The sequence below is a fragment of the Lissotriton vulgaris genome, chromosome 4_1 (genome assembly GCF_964263255.1).
Source record: "Lissotriton vulgaris chromosome 4_1, aLisVul1.2, whole genome shotgun sequence".
Lineage (NCBI taxonomy): Eukaryota > Metazoa > Chordata > Amphibia > Caudata > Salamandridae > Lissotriton > Lissotriton vulgaris.
This window is the reverse complement of record NC_141691.1, coordinates 1,588,769,418-1,588,795,194: the sequence shown is the minus strand read 5'-3', so window position 1 is coordinate 1,588,795,194 and position 25,777 is coordinate 1,588,769,418. Positions and strand designations below refer to the sequence as shown.

The 25,777-nt window shown below is 46.6% G+C and overlaps 1 protein-coding gene across 1 annotated transcript in view; it reads right to left on the bottom strand.

Moving 5' to 3' along the window:
* Positions 1–25,777, bottom strand: part of MCMDC2 (minichromosome maintenance domain containing 2) — a 1,367,419-nt gene that overhangs the window by 831,612 nt on the left and 510,030 nt on the right. Inside the window, exon 7 of the mRNA XM_086965823.1 lies at positions 6,440–6,568. Within this exon, the coding sequence (XP_086821949.1) occupies positions 6,440–6,568 (129 nt within the window). The remainder of the gene's footprint in view (positions 1–6,439; positions 6,569–25,777) is intronic.

The following is a 25,777-nucleotide window of genomic DNA, read 5'->3' as shown; positions in this document are numbered from 1 at the left end:
CTCCCTGCAGGCCATACGGGGGGCCTGATCCATCCGCGACCTGCTGTTTCTGCAGGGTTTTATCCCTGAGCCTGCCCATCGCAAGCTGCTGCGCAGACGGCATCCACTCTCGCTGGCCAACTGTTTGACCTTCTGTCCCAGTCCCCCACCAAGGGCTCGGTGGAGAAGGCAACTCTGCAGTCCAATGCCGGCAGACGCTGCTGGAGGAGGCTCTGAACCAGGCCATGGGTCCCCGCGAGTGAGGCTCCAGCACCCGATGGATCGCACTCACCCCGCTAGTGCTTCAAGGTGTAATCAATCTGCATTTCTCAGTCCGGCGGGGCGCGCCCCTGCAATCCCGCAAGGGCCCCACCCCAGCAGGTCCACGTCGTTAAGTTACTGCTATGCCCTCCCCGTGACTACCGGGAAGACAGGACCTGGCGTCGAAATGTTGAGGTCCAGCGGGCTACTCCCTAAGCACGCCACCTAGCACGGGCCTGAGGCAGTCGACTTGGGATCAGCGCCAGGCGAGGCGATACCAGCGGCCCCAAAGGTGAGTCCGGCGCTGTCAATGAAGGGGGGGGGGGAGTGCAGCCGCTCAGTCGATCCCAGGCAGCATCCAATGCTATTAGTCGCTCCAACACCACTGTCCAGTCTGGGGGCAAACCTCGTCCGTATGGGGCAGCTGCGTCTGACTATTCTTAGTCTCTGCCAGCCGGCGCCAGTTCCATGTGCGCCCCAGCAGTAGCCCACCGCACTCCGCAGCCCACAGTGATGGCGTACCTGTGTAGACCCAGGCGGCTATTGGTCAGGTGCCTCTGCACACAGATGATGTCCACGGCAAAGCGTCAGCAATCCCAGCAACTGAGGCCACCTCCACGCAACCAGGGCCAGACAACTCCGCAGGCTGTGTTCTCCCAATAGCCCCCACGCGCAGGGCACTGAAGCGTTCCGGGCACAGGAGAGTCAAGTTGGCGCCCACGCCTTCGCCAAGATGGCGCCCAGCATTCTGGATGGCGGCCCAATAGGTTTAAGTCTCAGGCTGATGTGATCACTCGGGCGTTGTGAGCCTCAGACAGCTAGCCTCCCGTGATCACCATCCGGCCCAGGGGATCGCCCAGTGCGGGGACACCCGAGCCCTGGAGGCCCCCAGGGCTCAGGAGGGACAGCGCCGTCGTCCGCCGGCCCTCTTGCATCCCCTGGCTACCGCGTCCCACAGTCTATGGCGGCGTATGTCGCAAGGGTAGCTCTACCCCCCCGCGGCACTCCCGACTTGCAGGGGCTGCCTGGGCCACTGGCACAGGCTCTCGCCTCACCTCTGTGCTAAACGTGGCACTGTCCTCAGGATATCGCCCTGTTGGGCAGGCGCACCACTCACGTCGCTCTCCTCTGGCCTCAGGCGCCGACAACCTCCGCACCTGGGCCGCCGAGTTCCCTGTCCGCCTGCAGGAAACTGATGCCGGCTGCCCAGGTTTCACAGCACTTCAGGGCCTTCCGTGGCGCGCCCCGAGTCCCGCACTGCGTTGATGGCAGGGCCCCGCTCTCGTCCGCTCCAGCACCGTCAGCGTGAAGGGGGGCCGCAGGGTGGTTGTCACAGGCCCGATTCCAGCGGCAGGCTTCCAGGTGTCACCAGGACGCAATCAGCATCGGCCTCCGGTGTTTCCACGCGCCTCTGACCTTCAGCGCATGGCCCCTACCGCTTCCGTCAGCCGCACCGCCTGCAACGTCTCTAGGCAGGACCAGTTCCGCTGCAAGCCCCGCAGTCCTCCGGGGGCCCGAAGCAGCACCAGGTTGCCCGGAGCCTCTTTCCGCCGCTGTAATGGCCGCCGGTCACTCCGCGCGGCCCTCCACTGCGGGTCGCCCCGCCGTCGTGCAACGACCCAGGTTCCCGCCAGCCAGCGCGGTAGGCTCCCGCCGCGTTCCCACACCAGCACCGCTCTGCACAGGCTCTGGGGGCACCTCCAGCAGGGTAAATACAGGATAATTAGGGGTTTCTGAAGCGGAGCTCTACGCTTGCTCGTACGCCATGTTGGCTGGCTTGCCACGCCCCCCTCAGTGGGCCTGATGCTGGTGCCAATTCCAATTTATCTCCCCTGAAGTGCTGATGAATCTGGCACAGTTCCGATTCCGGCCTCCCATGAATGAAGGGATGGTGCAGCTTTCCACGGCAGGGCTGCTGTGTAAATAGTTTGTAACCAAAGTGCCCCAAAGCATTGAAAGCACACACGACTCACAGAGGAAAACCTTCCGGTTTTATTTGCAAGATCAACAGGCATCAGTTTTCAAGTTAATTGTTCTGTCCCAACGCGTTTCGAGGCTCCTGCCTCTTAGTCATGAGTGATTAGCATATACAGAAGTTAACTCCGACATTAACTCTCAGCATATTTAAATACCCCCAGTGGGCTCTGCGCAGTGCATTAGTGTGTTGTTTTGATGCTGGGACTTGTAGCCCATAGTCAGAGTCACTTTTTGAATTTAAAGCTCACAGTGAGCTCAGCTGTTACATGCTCAAATTTAATCCATTTTTACCCTTCAGTGGGCCTTGATTCTGGTGCCAATTCCAATTTATCTACCCTGAAGTGCTGATGAATCTGGCACGGTTCCGATTCCACCCTCACATGAATGAAGGGATGGTGCAGCTTTCCACGGCAGGGCTGCCGTGTAAATAGTTTGAAACAAAGTGCCCCAAAGCATTGAAAACGCACACGACTCACAGAGGAAAACCTTCATGCTCGAATATGCTAATCACCCATGACTAAGAGGCAGGAGCCTCGAAACGCGTTGGGACAGAACAATTAACTTGAAAACTGATGCCTGTTCATCTTGCAAATAAAACCGGAAGGTTTTCCTCTGTGAGTCGTGTGCGCTTTCAATGCTTTGGGGCACTTTGGTTACAATATATATATATATATATATATATATATTACCTACTGGCGGTCGCCAGTAGGTAGTTATAGTTAGGATTATTTTCAATTGAAAATCTCAACATTCTATTGTGAATAACTTTGGCGCCGGTTGAGGAATCTGCCTGAAAATTTCCTCAAATTTGCCTTGCGGCGCCCCGGTCCTTCCCTGAAAGTTTGGGGGGGATTTGTCAAGCGGGGGCCGAGATAAAAGGAGGGTCCCAAAACGTGTTTTCCCCATGTTAATTTCCATAGGGCGGTCGACCTCACTTTTAGCCCGAACGGCTGAATGGATTTCCACAAAACTTGGCAAAATTGTAGGGACTGGTAGCTTGGTAGTTTGGTTTGCCCTGTTCCCATCATGCACTGGGACAGGAACAGACTAATTTGCATGTAGCCAGGTTCTGAGCTGCGATGGTGCAGTGAGCTAAAAAACGGTGATGGATCAAGCCCTGATCTCTTGACTGGGTAAGAGTATTCTGCATCATTCAGAAACTCTGTCCATCACCACCCCCTTTTCCAAAATCTATTTTGTCCACACTATGTGTGGAAGGGTATACTCAGAAGTGAGTCCCTTGCTCATTGCACCATCAGGATTCAAGCAAGCCGGGCCGACGACGGCTGAAATGCCAGAAACCGGTCCCCGGAAGCTTGTTTCCTTCCCAGTATAAGAATTGGCTTGGTAGTTTGGTTTGCCCTGTTCTCATCATGCACTGGGACAGGAACAGACTAATTTGCATGTAGCCAGGTTTTGAGCTGGGATGGTGCAGTGAGCTAAAAAACGGTGATGGATCAAGCCCTGATCTCTTGACTGGGTAAGAGTATTCTGCATCATTCAGAAACTCTGTCCATAACCACCCCCTTTTCCAAAATCGATTTTGTCCACACTATGTGTGGGAGGGTATACTCAGACGTGAGTCCCTTGCTCATTGCACCATCAGGATTCAAGCAAGCCGGGCCGACGACGGTTGAAATGCCAGAAACCGGTCCCCGGAAGCTTGTTTCCTTCCCAGTATAAGAATTGGCTTGGTAGTTTGGTTTGCCCTGTTCCCATCATGCACTGGGACAGGAACAGACTAATTTGCATGTAGCCAGGTTCTGAGCTGGGATGGTGCAGTGAGCTAAAAAACTGTGATGGATCAAGCCCTGATCTCTTGACTGGGTAAGAGTATTCTGCATCATTCAGAAACTCTGTCCATCACCACCCCCTTTTCCAAAAACTGGTAGCCCGATGTGCCTTTGCTATGTCTCAAGATATGTGCTCCAGTGGATTTTGAGTAATTTAGGTTAAAAAAATATATATATCTATAAGCGCTCCCCGGTACGCGCACCGGGGCGCTAACCAGCGCGCTACGCGAGTTCGCGCGCGGAAAGCTGATTGGCTCCCGGGTGTCTGTCAACATTCCAAACAGTCCGGAGCGGCCGCCATCTTGTGTCTCGGTAGGATCGAGACACAAGAGGTGGCAAAAACAAAGGGGGAAATGACCATAAGGGGGCAGAGTAGACCCCCCCTGCCCCCTAGGCTTGATGTGGGGGCTATAAAAGGGCCCCGCGGGGCAAAAAAAATATATATATTTTTTTTGATTTGCGCGGGGGGAGCGCCCGGTACGCGCACCGCGGAGCGTACCGGGAAACGTTCCATGGGGAAAAAAGAATGATAGAGTTTTTTTTTAAATGTAACCTTTTTTATAATTTGGAGGTAGTTCTAAAAAGAACTGTTTTTTTCTTCTTTTTGTTGTTTTATATTTTTTTTATGTGTTTAGAACATTTTGTACTTTTTTTTGGCTTTTATGAACTATTTTATATTTTTTTTGTTATTTTTATGGGGAGAAACAAAAAACAGGGAATTGAAAATGGCTCAACTGGAGCAAAAAAAAAATCAGGAAAAAATTTGGGTTTTTTGGGACAATTGTGGTTGTCACCAGCAAGGAGGATGAGCTTTATGCTCTGCTCACCATAGGAGATGGTCTTACCACAAAAAATACATGTGATCCTGAATTCCCCAAACCGTGGTTGTATGCAAGGGATCGTCTCCCTTGTCTCTGGTCCCGATGGAGTGGGTTGCTTTCTTTTGGAGGTGCTGGGTGTAGATTGGGGAGGGTTGGCCAGTTCTCTCACCTCTGCGGCAGCATAGTTGTTGGGATGCTTGCCCTGCATGTGCCTAATCATGGTATTATTACCAAATGAATATTTTTTGTTAGGGTTCCCCCTTGAAAGTTCAACTCCACAGATTTGGCAAGTCACCTTTGGCGCATTGACTTTCTTCTTGCCCTCTGGGATAGAAAAAAACTCCCATACAATGTGCTGCCTTGGCCTGTATGGGGTATTGTCTTCTGGCAGCCACCTCCTCCCCTTCTCCTCCTCCTCTTCTTCTTGACCACCAATGTGATGTTGTGGTGGTCCACTTGGTGGTGGTGGTGGTGGTGGTGGTGCAGATGCTCCAGCTGCTGCTGCTACTGTAGCAATTTTAAAGTACAAAATATTTCTGTTAGATCTCCAAACAGGTCTTCCTCAGTCAAAGGACAAAGTCAGATTAAGGAAAAAAGGTGGGGTCTTTCATCATTTGGAAAAAAAAACTGTCCTGAACCAATCAAAAGTGTTTTTTTTTCAGGTCACATGACCTGGGCTTTCATCATTTAGAAACCAAAACTGTTCTGCACCAATAAAAAGTGTTATTTTTAGGTCACATGACCCAACGCGCTTACGCGACGCGCCCCAGGGCGCGCCACGGGGCGCGTCGCGTAAGCGCGTCAGATGATTACGTTGCGCGATCGTATTCGCTCGAGTATTTCCGGGTGCGCTTACGCCGTGCGTATCATGCGGATGCGGCTACGCGATACGTCATGATATTTCGTTCGCGGCAATAGCTAACGGGACGCTCACCGGTGCGCGACCCGGGGCGCTTCGAAAAAATCATCAGTGAGGCAGTTAACCAATCATTTTTTTTTTAAAACATCCATTTATACACTTATTTAACCATTTATTCTTCCATCAACCTTTACAAATACAAATATTAAACATATTAATTTTAAAGAAAGACACACATTCACTGGCTGGTGTCATCAGTGATGTCATGAGTGATGTCACTGACGATGTCATGAGTGATGTAATATGTGACGTCATCTGCAGTGCATTGCAGGCGCGCTTGTTATAGTGAGTCCAACTAACTATAACGTTGGAATTTCTATGCTTTTATGTCAGTAAAATTTGCAGCTAACTATAACTGGTGTGAAACCTATGGCTTTTTCAGTGAATATATATATATATATATATATATATATATATATATATATATATATATATATATATATATATATATATGTGTGTGTGTGTGTTAAGTGCTCTGGGATCTTGGGTACGGTCAGAACAATTCAGTGCTTATCACTTTGTTGAGGATATCCTAGACAATATTGAGATGCTATTTATTGTTAACTGCCTTTTCCAAGTAAGTTCAGCCTAGTTACATTATTGGTAATTTAATATCACTGAGTAAAACTATCTTAAAGCAAAGACTATTATTGCCTATAACCTCGTCAATGGCATTCATTTTATCTCACCTGGTGGGGTACAATGATGAATACTATTTGCTTCAATGCTGAATGAAACATGGGAGTAGTTTTGAAGACATGTTGGGATTCCAATTATTTTGCATCTGTCACCTAGTTTCATTGCACTGGACAATTCATCTGAAGAAAAAACATACTACAAGGTGAAAAAGGTGGCAACATGATGTTCATGTAACAAAGTAGTAATCGATTTGCTCACTACAAGAAAAAAACATAACTTTAGAAGGGCAATTATGTACTATAAATCAGCTACATTGAACAAATCCACACACAGATATGAAATGAGGAAAAGTGCAGTGGGCTTTTAAACAAAGTTGGACTCTAGGTTAAAAAGCAAACTCACCTGACCTATATGGATTTGAATTATTTAGGAGTTGTGTATACAAATTAACCTATTCAGTCTAAAAAGATTAAGCTCTTAACCTTGTTAGGTGATAATCCTATAAATTACATAGACAACCTCTGTGGGTTGTATGATTATTCATAAAATCAGAGTGGCAAAGCTAGGGGGTGACCTTAATACATAGCACAAAACTCATTGGTGCTTATCTTGCGGATATCAAGTTCCCCCTTATTTTTTTTAGATTAGTCACCTGATACAGCATCCACCCAGACAGCTCTTTTGTTACTGCAGTGATCCATAATCCTCCTCTCCAACCAGCAATAACTGTTCTTGGAGGAACTCCTACAACTGAATCTCTAGCTCAAAGCAACAGAAGATATTTTTATCATGAGTAACTTCAATCTATGACTTGAGTGACCAGCTGGTAGAGGATCGAGGACGCCGGACTACCCTGACACATGTGCCCTAATGGGAGCGCTGCTCCTTCTCGCCTGCTGAGGTTCCGAGCACCGATCAGCAACTGCGGCGAAGCCAGCTGCTGCACCCCCACCGGATGGGGCCTCTTGGACCACGGCGGGATGAGCCAATGTAGGAGATCACGCTCAGGCGGAGGACTGGGCCCTCTTAGAGTAACCGCAGGGGTAGACAGAAATTTGGTGTAGGCTGCTTAGGCTCTTCCCGCCCCTCTCCTGAAGTGGACTAGAGCTGTGGCATTGGTGAATTGGCATCATAGGAGCAGATCGGGTGCACTCTAGTCATAGCTCTCTTCAGCTTTAGACTACAGAGCCGGCCTACTTTTCCATATTGGCCACACAACTGAAGCCCTGGAGATTGTCGGTGGTCTATCTTTGAACTCTCGACTAACCACAAGACCTCCCATATAAACAGATAAGTGCTTCCCTGCCCACGCACCCACAATTCCCACCTTGACTGCTATCTGGGAAATGGTAGACATGGCTGCTTTCTAAGACCTCCAACACTAGACTTATACCTAAATGATATAAATTATTAAGCCCCGTGGCTACTCAAGCCAAACTTTCGGCCCAGACAATGTTGGAAGCTCGAGCTGGGTTGCTATCTAATGAAGAAAGAATGGGGGACATCTATTACTGTGCTAGACATATGGCTCGTAACGTGGCAGGCATTGAAACAGCAACTAAAATTGTCACACACTGGTATTTCACTCCTTGCTGACTTCATAAAAGTAACCCATCCCGGTTCCTGGACTATTGGCGCCAATGTGATTCTTTAGGCACATTGATACATATATTATGGGATTTTCCCGTAATCACAGCTTACTGGATGATAGTTCTGCATGACACTGACACCCACCTTATTACTCAAATTCCCCGGCTTCCCACCTACATTATTCTGGGTTTAGCAAATGCATTTACATTCCTACTCAAATCCCTGCAGACAGACCGATAGGATGGGCACTGGAGGCAGCTCTACATAACATCCTGACGCACTGGGGCACAGGGCATATCCCCACACTCCAAGGATGGCTACATCAACTATGGCATATACTCGAGATGGAAAATGTATCCCTTTCCTTATCAAATCAAGGTTCCTCCTTCTCCGAACTCTGGAGCCCTTTTTTTAAAAACTTGTTAATGTCGGAGTCCTAAATATCTTAGTCTTCTTCGGCTACTTAAGACCCTACATAGTGCTGACTGAGAGAGTCCTTATTACCTCCTACATCCTCCTACATCAACCTGTAAACTAAGGCTGTCACCATGAAAGATATAATGTCTTGTAGGGCACTGGACAGAAAGCTCCATGTGCATTGTACATGTTGAAAGTCTGCAAGCTCCAGCTGAAGTACTACCAGAGAGTAATCAGAGAATGTTTGCAGTATATTTACAATATCAGTGATCTATAATAATGTTTCAACTGAAGATAACGTTCCTAATACAATCCTCTAATTCTATTATATACATACCTCATTTATTACTTCAATGCACTTAAAACCATAAGATAATCAACTAATTGATGAAATTATAGAAAGAAAATATCATCGCAATACAGTATTCGTATTATAATTCTTCAACGTAAATATGGGCATTCGTCATATGTTTCCTAAAAGTAGGTACAGCTAAAACGTGATTCACAACTTATGTCTCCTTTTCAAGGTTAATTTACATAGCGAAGAAAATATGACAGCACTATCCATCCAGAGTACTGCCCACCAGATCCTTATAGTCAATACTTGAAGTCACACAAACACCATTCTCAAGCATATATCACCTCCTTCACACATATATTATTTTGTCAGCAGGGTACTGATAAACCACAACTTCAAGAATTTATTATAAAAAATAACATGATAAGGAAACTCCGAATTCTACCTTTCAAATAGTCAATTGTACAAACACTTCCTAATCTTCCATTCATAAATTGACTAATACACAGATTGATTCAAATTAGAGTTTATTTTCTCCATATACCCATGATAGGTGTAAATATTTCTGCTTCACCATCCAGCGTCTCCCACAGAATGAAGAGTGTGTGTCAGGTTCAGTAGTGTAATAGAAATATTCTCTATCTGCACCCTTTTTCTTCCTTCATGCATTGCTAAAGCCAGCCATGTGATTTAACACTCTTGCTGAATGTGGATGATGTACCCTGTTGGGAGCAGTATTGAAGAGTGTAGGATGCAAGGTCAGATTAAAGTATCATCTCCATCTAATGTGCTTTGCCCTTTGCTACCTGCAAACGGCTTTGACCTCTTCAAAGAACTCTGAGGAGTTTTCATTAAGAATGCATGTGGGGGGCATGGCCAAGAGCGTCAAGATGGCGGTTGTACTCGAACACGGGCGCCCTGAGAGAGCAGTACATCCCTAATGACCCCTTGGGCACTGTCAAAACCGAGACCCAACTGCTGAACATTCTGGAGGGGGATCAGCGGCACCTATCGAGCTGGTTCACCCCACCCCACACTCCCTCACCAATTGGAGGAGGAGCCTTGGCGATGGGCTCATCAGTCCGATCGCCAAGACGACCAGGTTGTGAGGATTACAAGGTAGGCCCTACCCAAGGAATCCTAGCAGACCCACCCGGCCAGGGGATGACCGTCCAGTGAGTACCCCAGGAAATCCAGCACCTGCGGACTGTGCTTGAGGCAGTCGGGGCCCGTTGAGACCCCTTGGAACCCACAGCGATTCACTTGCTGTCCCCTGCGTCGCGGTGGGGGCCCGGGGGAGAGGACAGCCTCTCAATGGCCCACACAGACTGCCAGGACTGGGCCCTGATTCGATGCTGAGGGAGGCCTCAGACGATCCCGTGAGGTTACGTGGTTTTCGACTCCGCTTCGTATCTAGCCGCCATTTTGTGTTGCCTCACTCAGGCAGCACGGCGGACGTGGTGAACGTGATGTTTTTTGCCTTTTCAGCTGCTACGTGTCTCTCTCGTTAAAGAGTAACTCTTCCCATGTTTACGAAACCGATGTCAGGGTTTTGCTGAGCCTGGAAATCCATGTCTAGACTGATTAATCCACGTCTTACTCCACTGTTTGGGTCCCACCATTCTTCTTGACTTTATCTTGTTTAACTGACCTTCGCTATTCTCTTCGTGTGTTCTCTTGCTACATAAACTGTCTTTTGGAGCATTCAAACATGTTCTACCACCTGCAAATTGAATTACGGGCACTAGTGTTGATTAACTTGAGGGGAGGAGAGCACACAGGGTCTGAAAGAAGGGTGTGTTTTAGACATTCGATAGCTTGTATTCAAACTATTCCTAATTGTCAGTTTTGTATGTTTTGGGAGTTGGCATTGTAAACTTGTGAACTATAATAGATTGTGCGCCACGGAATTAAGTGGCAGTCTCCTGAGAACCTACCATTGGTGTACTTACAGGATAACTGTGCTTAGCTGCAGCTAATAAATTTGCTTTTCTATGCCTAACAGAGTGTCACGTGTCTCTGTCAGCCAAGGCAGGTGAACCCGGAGATCTTAGGCATGCCCTGCGCCGCCTGGCCCATAAGGTCAGGTTCTCCAATTGGCGGCCCAACGTGTGGGCGACTTCCGTGGTAGTAGTTTTGCCCAAGGGTCGTGAGGAACTTCGCAAGAAAATACTGGAGGATTTCGCGAACCACGTGAGCGACCCCTGTATGTCGAAGTGGGCCGAAGGTCTTTTGAAGCGCGGCTACTCCTTCCCGATGGCTGCTGACGACTGCTGCCCTGACTGTCGCCCTGCTTTGGCCCCTGGTGATGATTAGTATCGCGAGACGTTAGACGGACATCTGTTGGCGTGAGAAAATATTTAGTTAAGTATTCGTGGGTAGCGCCCACTTTTTGTTTTTGTTTTTGTTATTCGATTAGTGCACTAACCGAAGCCTAGGGGTAAGTAAGTTTGTGCTGTGACTATATTGTCTAAAATCCCTTGACGTTTGTAAGAAGTCCAGTTCATTACGAAATGCCTGGATTTAGGAAGTTTAGGAAATTTTGTTGTTTTGGTTGTATTAGGGATTCCCGGTTGGAGGAGTCTTGTCCGATTCCTCCGGTTGGAACTCCCACTTACGAGCTCTATTCAAAACATGGCTTAGGTCCTATTATTTTTAATGAAACATGAATTCGATATACCAGGAAAGATGGTGTCTTACGGTGGCCACAAAATGGCACCTTTGAGCCTGCTATACTAGATAATTTGGAAGCGATTTTATTTAAGAGAAAAGCCCGGCCGGCAATGTTTGACTCTTTCCGCGCGTAAAGAAGTCAAACAGAAAAAAATTAAGCAAATGAAGAAGATAAGAAAGAGCAGAATATGACGATTTTGCAGGCTGCCCAACAGTTTAAAAATGATGAAGCTGATCAGATGGTTGAGGTTTCGGAAAGACGGCATCGTATGGCAATAGACAGATGTTATCATGTGTTACCTACTGCCTCAAAGAGTAAGGGTGATGAAGATCCTTTCGTGTCCCATCTCTTGACGTTACCTCCACCTTATGTGTTAGGTGCTAATGCACCTCCATTACAACCTGTTGCTAATCCAGCTGTTCTGGTTCCTGCACAGTTGCCTCTTCCTGTGATTCCACCTCCGCCCCCTTTGCCACCGACTTCTGTACCCCAATCTTCTGTGCCTCAGTCAACCTTACCTTTACCTTCTTTTGCTACTGGTTCTTCCCCTGTTTTACAGAATACGTTGTCTCCTGTTCTAGTGTCAGATTCCCCTACAGCTCGACAACGTTTAGTTGAAACTGTTTCTGGTCTTTTGTCACCTTTTCTTGGACCTCTTTTCTTTTCTCCTGCTTCGTCTCGAAGACAATCTCGTAGTCAGATACCAGATTTAGAAGAACGGACTAATTTAGATTCTCTTGCTCATAATTGGATCATGAGTAGTCTACAGTATAGTGTGCGTGATATTTTAGACACTTTTCTGCAAAGGAACGCGCCTACGCAGAGGTATGTCTTTAATACTATGTGCAACACTCTTATCAAAGGGTGGGAAGATGTAGATTTGGATTTTACCTCCTCAGGATTTGTTCGAAATACGGGATCAATTTGATAAGGGACTTATTGTGGGTCCTGATGTAGAGTCTGCTGTTCAGAAGCTTGTTACTTTCCGATCTTCCTTTTTCTCTCAAAATTCTCTAGAGCCTGATCATGCCGTTCGTCGTAAAATGGCACAATATCCTATGCGAGAAGTTCCTCCAATATGGAGAGAGGCAGACCCAAACGCTAATCCAGCTGTCCCCGCTCATTTTCAGCATATATGGGTACATGATCCTTGGAAAAGATCAGAAGTGTTGGCACTTAAGCAGTCCTTACCGGACCCTCGTAAGAATCCCGCTGGGTATTACAAAGAATTGTCTCAGACTGTTAATGCATGTATTATGAATTTGGCAGATATTGATTTACTTATGGGAAATTTAGTCCCACAAGCTTTCTGGGCTAAAATTCGGAGACAAGACCATGATCAAGCCTTAGGTGGTAATTGGGCTGCTATTGCAGCCACAGATGCAGGACAAGTAGGTGGTGCCAAACCTGATGATCTGATTACGGAGTTGCCCGGTAGAATAATAGATCTTATGAAAACGATGATGCCCGCTGTACATGTTAATTGGGATAAGTTGGCAGCGTGCAAACAAAAAATTGATGAAAGCGTCTCTGATTCTTTACTCGTTTCGAAGAAACTTTCATCGACCATAGTGGTCAAGATATGAGTACTGAAGGTGGACAACGATTATTTGTAAATAAATTCGTTTTTAATTTACTTCCAGAATTATCGCATAAATTGAAACAATCCGAGAGTTTCTTCAACTGCCCAGATATTAGCTACTGCTCAATATTACGAGAATAGGGATAAGGAAGATAAGGAAAAAGCAGAGAAAAAGACTAAAGAATTAAAAACGAAGGTTCTTCTGCAACAGGCTTATCCTCCTCGTTCTGCTCAGCCCCAATTTCAACAGCCTCCACAGTTTCAGAAGCTGTTTCAAAAACCTGTATCTTCAGTTCCGCGATTTCCGTTGGGTCCTAATCAATGCGCCTATTGTAGAGAGGAAGGTCATTTTAAGAATAGTTGTCCGGTTTTGTTGCAGCGTTATGGCGGATCATTGGCGCCACGGGGTCGTGGAGATTCTCGGTCAGTGTCCAGAGGTAGAGGGCGTGGTGCGTCATCTGAGGAACGACATCCCTCTCCCCCTCAGGACTCTACAAATTATTTTGACCAGCGGAATTCTCAGTCTGCACAATATTACAATGACGATTATTGCACAGATAGTGAGAATGCTGATTTCCTCACTTGAGATGACAGCCATAGACAAAGTAAGGGAATCGTATCAGTTCCAGTGGATCAGGATGGGCCTTATGTTAATGTTGTAGCATTGGGTGTTACAGAGCCATTTCTTTTGGATACTGGTGCAATGAGAAGTTCTATTATGCATTCCAAACTCCCTGGGGCACCTTTGTCTGGCTTAACAAATGTTTCCGTAGGGTTCTCTGGCGGCGGAGTTAGTAACCCTGTTTCTTGTCCTTTGCCCATTTCCATTGGTCCGTACGATTTAGAAGCTCCACTTCTTTTGACAACGGGTTGCGGAGAGAATTTATTGGGTTTGGATTTATTGAAACGCCTGCATGCCACATTGTATTGCTCACCCTCTGGTGTACATCTTACTTTGGGTGATAAATTGACTTCTCCGATGTACATATCTAAGGACCAACTGCCACTCGAACTGCGTTCGCTTCCTGCTACGCTTTGGGCTACGGGTTCGAACGATGTTGGTGTGCTTCAAATTCCCTCTTATGTGATTACTGTGAAGCCTGATGTTAAGTTACCACGTATTCCACAATATAAAATATCTAACGATGGTGAGAGAGCGTTGTTGGCTATTGTTCATGACTTGGTTCAGAAGGGTGTGGTCGAGGAGACCAGAGGAAATGTTTGTAATAGTCCTGTCCTGCCTGTTCTTAAGCGTACTGATCCTTCTCAGCCACCTATGTATCTTTTTGTGATAGATCTCCGAGAGGTCAACAAAATTGTTGTCCCTCAGTTCCCCGTTGTTCCAGATATTACTGCTTTGCTTACTATGATTCCTGCTTCGGCAGCTTGGTTTTCGGTTACTGATCTCAAAAATGCTTTCTTTAGCATTCCCATTGCTGAGGAAAGTAGGGATCTCTTTGGTTTCACTATCGGAGGCCGAAGTTTCCGATTTAAACGTGCTCCACAAGGCTATTGTGAGAGTCCCTCTATCTATAGTCAAGCTCTGAAATCTCAGCTTGACACCTTTTCTTTGCCATCAGGTGCTACTCTTATCCAATATGTGGATGATTTGTTAGTGGCTGTCGATTCGGAAGAAGTCTGTAAGAATGCTACAGTGTCACTTTTGCCACATTTGCCTGATTTACACCACAAAGTATCGCTTTCTAAGTTGCAATATTGCCGCCAAGAGGTTACCTATTTAGGTCATCTCTTGTCGAAGGAGGGAAGGCGATTGACCCCAGAACGTATCCATACAATTGCACAAATGTCTGTACCATCCACACAAAGAGAGGTGCGTGCTTTCTTAGGCATTACCTCTTATTGTAGACAGTGGATTCCGAACTTTTCCCTACTGGCTAAACCTTTGTTGGCACTCACTCTGAAAGATACGCCCCAACCTCTTCCTTGGACTGATGAATGTCGAAAGAGTTTTTCAGACTTACGTACTGCTTTGTGTTCGGCTCCTGTTACACTCTATGTTCATTAAAGAGAAGGTTGTGCATTATCAGTCTTGACACAACAATTTGAGGATAAACAAAGGCTGTGTGCCTATTTTTTGGCTACATTAGATCCAGTCGCTAAGGTATTACCCAGTTGTCTTAGAGCAACAGCGGCAGCAGCGATTTCCATTCGTCAATCTGCTGGATTGGTGTTGGATCATACTCTTAATGTTAGGAGTCTGTAAATTGATTGGGTCTAGTTGCTGTGTTTACGTTCCTGATAATGCTCCTACAGTATACCAAGCCATTTCTAAGCTACATGTCATCTCCGAGTCCATTCATCAGGACACTGGAGATTGGTCTGTGATGGGATGGTTTTGGGGACTACTGTCCACCTGGGGATGGAAAGTGTTAACTTTCCTTGGAGCGATTCTAGCGATCATCTTTTCTTGTTGTCTTTGTTTACAGTGTGGTCCAGCCATTTCTGGACTTTGTGCCACTGTGTGTGTTTCTAAGCCAGTAACACAGAAAACAGTGAATATTAGAATGATGTTGCAGCAACAACTCAATGACTTCATGACCATTGATATTGACTCAGACTAACATGAGTCTTTTTGTGCTTTGCCTGAGTATGGCAAAAGGAGGGTCTGAGGTTACGTGGTTTTCGACTCCGCTTCGTATCTAGCTGCCATTTTGTGTTTGACCGCCATTTTGTGTTGCCTCACTCAGGCAGCACGGCGGACATGGTGAACACGATGTTTTTGCCTTTTCAGCTGCTATGTGTCTCTCTCGTTAAAGAGTAACTCTGGCTCATGTTTACGAAACCGATGTCAGGTTTTTGCAGAGTCTGTAAATCCATGTTTAGACTGATTAATCCATGTCTTACTCCACTGTTTGGGTCCCACCATTCTTCTTGACTTTATCTTGTTTAACTGACCTTCGCTATTCTTGTTACATAAACTGTCTTCTTGTTACATAAACTGTCTTTTGAAGCATTCAAACATGTTCAACCACCTGCAAATTGAATTACGGGCACTAGTGTTGATTAACTTTAGGGTAGGAGAGCACACAGGGTCTGAAAGAAGGGCGTGTTTTAGACATTCGATAGCTTGTTTTCAAACTATTCCTATTTGTCAGTTTTGTATGTTTTGGGAGTTGACATTGTAAACTTGTGAACTATAATAGATTGTGCGCCACGGAATTAAGTGGCAGTCTCCTGAGAACCTACCATTGGTGTACTTACAGGATAAGTGTGCTTAGCTGCAGCTAATAAATTTGCTTTTCTACGCCTAACAGAGTGTCACGTGTCTCTGTCAGCCAAGGCAGGTGAACCCGGAGATATTACGCGTGCCCTGCGCCGCCTGGCCCATAAGGTCAGGTTCTCCACCCGTTCAGCCTGGGAGGCATTTTGGAACCTGGCCTTTGCCCACTGAGACAGTGCACCCGCAGGGCGTGTTGGAAGGACACACAACCATGACCACCTGGGGCTCTGAGATCTCTCTTGTGGGAGAACGGTGGAGTGGCATCTTGATGAGGAATGCATGGGGGGCCCGCAGTCCAAATCTTCGCAACAGCCACTGGTTATGCGTAACCCTCCCCCCCCTCCCGGCTGTGAGGATGAGAGCTTTCCCTCCTCTTCCATGTCGTTGGTGCAGGCTCTGAAACAGGTACATTGAAAGAGCTCCCACTAATAGAAAGGAACTGATTTTATTGGAAGCCACATCACAACTGGCTGACCTGTCTGAGACACAAGGACCCCCTCGAGTGGGGGAACGGGCAGCTATTGTGCCACCACCCTGCACTTGAAGGAGCCACTTGTGTACAAGGACCCCAGAAAGAGCGCCCACTAGTGATGAAGGGGTCCACCCTTTACCTGCACAGGGAATCTTCGGTACGCCACACCTCCCTTTTAAACTGAATACAGAGCCCCACCAAGAGACCAGTTGAACGGTGAGAGACACATTGTCAAGACATGTACCTGCCCGTGGGACACTTTGTGGTCGGACCCCCGATGCACACCTCGGGCCCTGTCTGGATCGAGGTCTGTCTCTGAGGGTGGACTGCTCGTGCTGTACAGACAGCACGGTAAGTGGGCCTGACCCTTGCAGCAAGCACTGAACAACAATTCACTTTGCTGGAGCCATGGGCAAGGACAGAACTGCATGGCCACCACCCTCCCAATTCCGTATAGACCAGTATGCCACAAGCATTACCCCTGCCTCCGGTACCACCTCTGACAATACCCCACTGCCCGAGGTGGACTTTGCCACCATTCTCCGAGTCACTTACGCCTCTCAAGCTTCAGTTCAAACCAAAATAGGAGAGGTGCATGTAGATATGGTTCTCATGGGACAAGACCTGAGCAATGCTTCGGCGAGGATCACTGAGGCAGAGAACCCGCCTATCTACAGTGGAAGACGACATTACCACACTGAAGTCACAAATCTCCTGAGTAATGTCACAGGAGTTATCCATTAAAATGCTACACCGCAATACGTTTACAACGTGGCCATTACGACGCAAGTCGTTACAACGACTTGGGCAAGATGGCGCTAGACACTAAGGAATAGCATGATTTACTATTCAAACACCTTCCCTTCTGTTACGTAGGCTGGATTTGGATTAGTAAATTATACTGTTCCTAAGTCCAGCACCCTCCAGCGCAAGTCGTTGTAACGACTTGCGTTGTAATGACTGTGTTGTAGACGTATCACTGTGTAAAGACCCTGATTAACGTCATACATTATAATGTCACACACAGCTAAGCAGAGAACATAGAAAACTGCTCCCAGCGTAACAACCTGCGTTTCATAGGCATTCCTGAGGGAGCAGAACCTGCACAGGCAGCAACCTTCCTGGAAACTTGGATCAAATCCTGGACACCTCCAGACCGCCACTCCCCCTGGTTCGTTATCGAGCGCGCACACCGGGTATTGACACCTAAGCCGTCTCCGGGAGCCCCCACAGACCAATAATTGCTTGCATCCTCAACTTTTGGAACAGAGATGCCATCCTGCATGAGGCACATGCTCAATCTGACCTATCCTACCAAGGTTACTAAGTCCTCATATTTCCAGGCTACACCAGGGAGGTGCAGTTGCGGAGTTGTTCCTACGCCGCTGTCAAACAGAAGCTCCAGACCCTTAATCTCTCATAGAGACTACTGTTCTCAGCCCGACTCAAAGTGGTCTTTGCCAACAATTGTCATTTTTTGACACCCCGGAGGAAGTCTGGGCTCAGCTAATGGAGTTCCCCATCTTCCACCCTGGACAGAGTGTAACAACCAGATCAGCCATAGCCCCACCGGCCAAGGGGGCACCACACTCACTCACGAGGGGGACACAGCACCAAGAGAGCGACCTCACCATCACCCACCTTGAGGGCACTGGAGCAGTCCCGGGCCTCTCCCCCTGCCCTCCCGACTCTTGCGATGCCAAACTAAACACCGCAGCAGCAACTTGCATGCACGACCCACCACTCCACCTGCCTCCCAGGCAGAGGGCACAGACTTATAACATCTGTCTTGCTCACTGGCAGAGACTGGATGATGTCTCGGTCACCTACAAAATGACCTTAGATCCTGAATTTTCGCACCTGATCCTACAACATGGAGAGGTCCACCACTCTGTTCCTGAGTTAAAAACTGTATTTTCTTTCAGTTTTCACTCATAGGTTGACAGATGCTTTTAGGGGTGAAGTATGGGGAGGGGGAACGATGGGGAATGTGTTATACTGTTCTTGTTCAACCTTTTGTTTTCAGTGAACGACACAACACTCAGTAATTACCTGCTCCAATGTAGCCTATACCAGACAGAGATTACACTGCTGCTCTTCCGACATGATAGTGTGCCATCAGCATGCATCCCGCACAAACCTGCTCACTATCCACACCCTCCAATAATATGTCGTCAGCCTACCTAGACCTAGAACCCATACAGGTGTTCTCCTGGAATGTCAATGGCATCCTAGACCGAGGGAAACGCACTCCTGTCCTAAAATATTCTCACTGATTCCTCTCAACCACCCTGCTGTTGAAAGAGACACTTGTTGGAGAACCACTGCCCATTCTTGGCGTGTCAGGGGTATGACAGGGTTTATCATGCAAGGTACACACATGCCTCCCGGGGATTGGCAATCCTTCTTTGTTGCTCTTTTCCGCTAGCGATCACAAACAAAATCAGTGACCCCTTCCTAACACTGATAGGGACCATGGGAGGGCATACAATTAATCTAATATCTACCTACGTGGCCCCTGTGGCCCTGGAGACCTTCATCTGAAACCTTTCCAAACTATTGTCGACTTTTTCAGAGGGACTGACGGTGACTAGGGTTGACTTCAATGCAGTACTGGCCCCAAACCGGGATGCCAAGGGGGTCCCCTTTGCCGGTCGCCACTTGGGCGCATAACGTCTGTCTGATTGGGCATCCACTTTGGCTTATGTGATCTATGGAAGACATGGAACTCTCTGCAACTCCAATACACCCACACCTCCACAACACACCACAGTCATTTCCGAATAGATCTCATATTTATGCCTGCCCGAGAGTGCCGCACAGACACTCAAATTCAAATCCTTTCCTGCTGCATATCTGACAATGCTACCTTTCTTCTTTGTTTGGGATCCCCCACTGGAGTGCGGCATACCATATGGCTAATCAATGCTTGGTTTCCTTAAGATAAAGCTTACAAACAGGTGCTATGGGAGGGAGTCAAGACCTACTTCCAGCTAAATGATGGCACAGTTCAGTCACCTGGTAAACTGTGGGCTGCTAGCAAGGCCACGATTAGGGGTTATGCCAAGGGGTACCTCGAAAAGAAGAACCAAACCTAGCACCTTTCCTGCCTGGAGGCCCAGGCTCTTCCTCTAGAGGGGACAGCAACTGTTAGCAACGAATACGAAGCTTTCTGGAAACTCGAGCTCAGATGGGAGGAAATCACTACATGTCCCTCAAAATTGCAAAGCAAAGGTGGAGAACTTCAACAGCCACAATCTATGAGTGGGGAAATAAGAATGGCAAACTCCTTTACTGGCTCGCCTCCCGTTCCCTAGTGAACCGGATAGTACCAGAAGTAATAGATGCCCAGGGTTCCACTCATCGCGCTCTTTGTATTACAAATGCATCTACAGGGCAGCCCCATCAGTAGAACCTAAGCCGGACCACCACCTTCTACAGGAAGTGCCTCTCCCACAACTCTCCCCAACTAAGATCCAGCTGCTTGATCAGCCACTATTGATTGAGGAGGTCAAGCAGCCATTTCAGTCATGGCCTACGAAAGACCCCGGGCCCTGATCGGTTACCTGCAGAGTATTATTTGTTATTTAGTGATGGCCTGGTACCCCGGTTTCACGTCCTCTATGAGGAGGCCGCAGAGAAGGACACCTTCCCCTCTAGCATTGACATGTCCACCATTGCAGTCATCCCGAAAACACAAACCCGCCATCCTCGTGTTAGAAGTTTCTAGTCACAGCAAAACCAGCGGTCCCCTTAACAGCAGATAGTGTCAGTGTTTGGTGACCAAACTGCACTTGACAATTCTACCGGGTCCAGCAGGATCAGGTGTAACTTTAGAGCATTGAGGTTCGGTCTCCGGGGCAAGAAGGCAACGATCCAGAGACTGCAGTTACCAGCTTTGCCAAGCAGCTTTTGTGCCCCTGGAGCTGAAACAGGAAATCAGTCAACTGACTCCTGCATTTACCTCTTCTATCTAGGGCTCAGGAAGCAGAGCACCACAGGCACAATCTTATCTTTGCTACTCCAAGAGCAGAAAGTGTTGTACAGTCTTTGGTGCAGCCTCTATTTGCTGGGTCCAGGGAACTGTAGGACAGTCTGTCTTCGGTCCACTCTCCAGTCCAGAAGTGATCAGAAGACTGAGTGCCACTTTAATGCCTACAATTTGACCACCTTTAGGGCTCACACCCTACATGACAGGAAGCCACACAGGTTAACACCTTCTTAACACTTCTCCCCAGGAGGGCAGAAAGCTGCCTGGTCCCAGCATCTGCAAATGGTTACTGGAAAACTTGGGCAATAGAGTGGCATCTTTCGAAAGCTGCTTTTTACTCAAAACTTACATTAAATTCGACTTGGGAATCATGTCGGATTTAATGTAACAATTCTTTTGATACCTTAAAGTACCAACTTTAGTGGTCCCAGTCAGAAGTTAGCACAGCTTAGTTGTCAGCTTGTAATCCCGTATTTGCCAATGGAGCTACTAGCTTTTCCACCATGATAATAACAATTAGGGTTTTGACTGTTAGGATCTACAAACGTACATGTCCTTTTAATACACAGCCCTCTGCCACAGAACTCCGTAGGCTTACCTTAGGGGTGACTTCGATATATTAAAAAGGGAGGTCTGGACTTTGGCATTGGTTAAATGCAAAGTCGAGTTTGCAGTTTAAAACGGACTCATCAGTTTGCAGTGGCAGGTTTGAAGCCACGTTTTGTTTTGGTCACACTGAGGGTGGTACAATAAGTGCTGCAGCTCATGAGGGACACTTTAACCCCTTACCTGCTTATGACGGAACCACACCGTCATGAGCCACGGGCGGTGTGTGCTCATGATGGCATGGTTCTGTCATGCTACGGCCGCTCCGCCCCTGATTCCCCGCCTGTGCGGGCGAATTAGTGAGTGGGCGGAGTTGTGATAGAACCACGCCGTCCTGAGCACAGCTCGCCCATGACCATGACGGAGTGGTTCTGTCACGAGCATGGCGGCGCCACGCTCACCCCCCACACCCCCAGCGCTGCGGTGGAATTAGCGCCGCGGCCAAGGGGTAAACCTATAGGCCATGGGTACACATGGCACCGCATACTAGGGACTTATAAGAAAGTTAACTTATGCTAATTGTGTATAAGAAAATTAACCATCAAAGTTTGATGGTCAGGGCACTGGCACTGAGGGTTGGTTAGCAGGCCTCAGTGCACTCTCAGAGCTGAAAAACCAGCAGCATCAGTCAACAACTTTGGGGGGGATCATGCAAAAAGAGGCATATCCTTACAATCAATTCTTGCCATTAAATGATAGATTTTGGCATCAATCGCCTAGTAGCTGGATTTCATGCCAAGGAAAATCAATTTGATAGTCGCGTAAGGCAGATCCATAACTTCAGTAGTTACAACAAAAGGTATCCAGGAGTCACAACCAAGTTTCTCTCTTAAACAAAACTGCTACACGACAAAAAATAGAATGTGAGTTGAACACAGTTGTGTATAAACACCATTTAACCACCCATACATGCAACATGCAATCAAGGTAGGAATTTTTCCCATCAGTTGTCTCTCTGTACCGCCACTGTTACATCATTTGGGTTCTCCTTACCCAGTAGTTAGTATACAGACAGTCACATTAGTTGGAAAATAGAGACTGTATGAGTAAGGAGACTGACATTAGTTTTTTCACAGAATGGTGTCAGTATGGTGTCGGTGTGATGTTTACAACTGAAAAAAGCAGTGCAAGTGAAAGTAAGTGAAGTGAATAAAATTAGGTGGAACTGAGTAGAATAGGTATTTTAATGTTTTCTCTCAGACCCCTAAGCTTAAAAACAAGTGAAAGGTGAAAGAAAGTAGATTTGACATAATATCTACTCAGCAAATGGTCGACATGTTTCTGCATAAATGGAATTGATCCTATGCATTCATCAGGACCCAGTTGTTGCTACTGCTGTATTTTAATGTGAGAAAAAGGAATAAAAGGAATAATATCACCTGTTTTTTCAGGTGTAGATTCTCCACCACAATCTAAAATAGTCGTGTATGTAAGGAAAGAAAAAGAGAAAAACAAGCATATTCGTAAAAGAATGCACTCTATAGTAGTGATATTCTTGTGATCATGTTTTTTACAATTTAATTGACATGATGTCACTCACCCAATTTCTGTGGGGATGGCGCCTCACCTCACCTGGCTGCAGCTCAGGTAAATAAGGAGCACCGCTCTGTTTAGCAAAATACAATCGTGAAAACACTCAACCGACTCATATCAAGGCAAGAGCATATGATGTTCTTAGTTTCATGTGTCACAAAGCCAAACAAAATCAATGATCGCAATGTTCTTCATTACAATACCACAGATGCATCAGAGGTTCGATTTATGTACCAGCATTCTATTCTCTAGGTTTACAATGCATACATGAGGAATCAATAGATCCCAGAGTCACCATTAGTTTGTAATGCCAAAGGAGGAAGAAACATATGTCGTTTGTCGCTTCCTTTCACATTATGATGTAATATCAAGAGGAAACACTGTGTACAAGATGTATTTCGCACAGAATTCGCTTTAAGTGTTTGAAAGCCGTGATCGACTAGATATTTTCAAAACATGAGCCGTCTCTACCCTTACCACCCTTAATGTAGAGTATGGGCGTCTCAGTTCTTACAACAAACGCCCGACAAAGCGTTCACTCGTCAGCCATACATTATACAGCGCCTGCGAGGAAAGTGCCAATTGTAAACAAATACGAGATCCGGCCATTCATGTATAGCAGAGGTCAGCGATTCCTCTGTTGTCACCCACACGCTGCACAAGAAGCGTCGCTCGTGCAAGAACCGCCGCATGCAGCGGCGGTGAAAGGAAAACAAACCAGAACCCTCCACCCGCTTACCTCTCCGTCGGTGTCTCCCAACGTCACTCTGGGCTATACTGGGGAGGCACCGAACGGAGGAGTAGGTGGATATTTCAAACATGGCGCCGAGCGCGCAGGGGTATCTGGGAGACGTAGTTTCTGTAAGTCGCGTGTTAGGAGAAAACGTGTATAACAAGCACCCCACTGTTACCAGGTCAATTGTAATGAATTTTAGCACATGTTCATGCCGCTTATTTAGAGAGGAACCCATTTATTTATTACGAATGTGAAATAATAAATAAAACCAAGGTTTCAAAATCATATAGTGATCCAAGCAATCGGTGATATTAAATGATAAAGAGAAGGGTAGAAGTCATAAGCAGAGTAATACCCATTTAGTGCCTAATGATTTTTATTTTATGTACCTTAAGCTTGGTATTATTAATGAAGCCTATGTATTATTATGAACCATATGTGTATCATAGTAGATTAATGGAACTATGAAGGAGGTAAAGAAGTATATGCATTCAGATGTTCTTGTATTGATTCATAAAAAAGTGGGCTCCCTCGGGTAACAATCAGACATCGTGTTATTGCAATGACTTCATAGTGACATCCAAGGTATAGGTTCGTTAAGACCCTCCTTGTCACTATTCAACTTGTAGACCCACTTCTGTTCAATCTTGAACAAAAATTTACCTATATCTGGACAGTGGTCTGGTATATTGGGCTGTTCCAGTATAGTTCATGTGAAATCATTGGGGCCATGTCCCTTTTCCAAAAAGTGAGCTGTTAGACGGGTTGCTTGTTTGCGGCAGCGAACAGTGCTTTTGTGTTCACCAATGCGAATTTTTGTCTTCCTGGTCGTCATGCCCACATATCTTTTTGGGCATGGACAGGTGATCATGTAAATTGTGTTTTCACTATTGCAATTGGTGAATTTACGCTGTTGCCATGGACGCATTGTTCCTATGTCTACCGTGGTTGACTTTGATGTCTGAGGACAGGCAGAGCAATTTCCGCAAGGATGATGCCCTTGTACAGGCGGAAGATCCCACAAAGTTCCAACCTGTCTGGTCAATTTATTTTTTGGTCTGGTATGGACCAGTTGATCTTTTATATTAGGTCCTCTCTTGAAAGTAAAAAGAGGGACAGGTAAAGTGTCCCCACTCGTATTCAAAATTGACCAATGCTTTGTTATGATCTTGCGTACTTGGTTAGATTTTGTGTGGAATGTATTCACAAATGTCATCCTTTCGGTTCTCTCTTTCGGAATAGCGATGTCCAACAGGGCGCCTCTGTTGTTGTTTGACGCCCTTTTCTTAGATTGACGGATGATTTTAGTGGGGTAGTTCTTTTCACATAAATGTTCAGACAGTTTCTCCGAATGCTTCTCAAAGGCTTCCTTTGTTGAACAATTTCTCCTGAGCCTGAGAAATTGCCCAAAGGGCAAATTCTCCCTGAGAGCTCTGGGATGACAACTCTCGAAATTGAGGAGCGCATTCCGTGCCATCGGCTTTCTATAAAGTTCTGTTGTGAGCCCTTCATTTGTTGCCGATATCAAAAGGTCCAAAAAGGGTAACTCAGTCTTGCTGAATTCTACTGTAAACTTCAGAAATTCATTACAAGAGATTAACCAGTTATGAAATTCCAGCAGGCTAGCCTCAGAACCTCTCCACACGACAAAAATGTCATCTATGTATCGCTTCCAAACTCGAAGCGATACATAGTGAGGGTTGTCCTGGTTGAGTACCTTGGTCTGTTCAAAAACATGACATATAGGTTCGCTAGACTGGGAGCGAAGACACTACCCATACTAGTCCCAGATATCTGGAGATAGGTAGTGTCTTCGAATTTGAAATAATTTTCTTTCATAGCTAGTTCAGCTAAGTTCATGACGAAGGCAGCTGGAGTTATAGATTGGAGATCCCTCTCTTGTAGTAAAGTGCCCACCACTTCCAGGGTCTCTGTCTGGGGAATTGATGTATATAAAGATTCTACATCAAACGAGACGAGTAGATCGGTGGAGGTATTGAAATCAATGTCAGGTAGTAGCCGTAGCATATCTTTCGTATCTTTAAGATACGTTGGCATCTCTTTGACTATAGGGTTCAGGAAGAAATCCACAAATGTGGATAACGGTTCCAAAACTGACCCTATGCCAGAGATGATTGGTCTCCCTGGAGGTGGTCTCTGTTGTTTATGTACCTTAGGAAGGCAGTAGAAGTAAGGAACCGATGGATGGGAAGTGCACAGGTATTGACCCTCTTGAGGGGTAATCCAT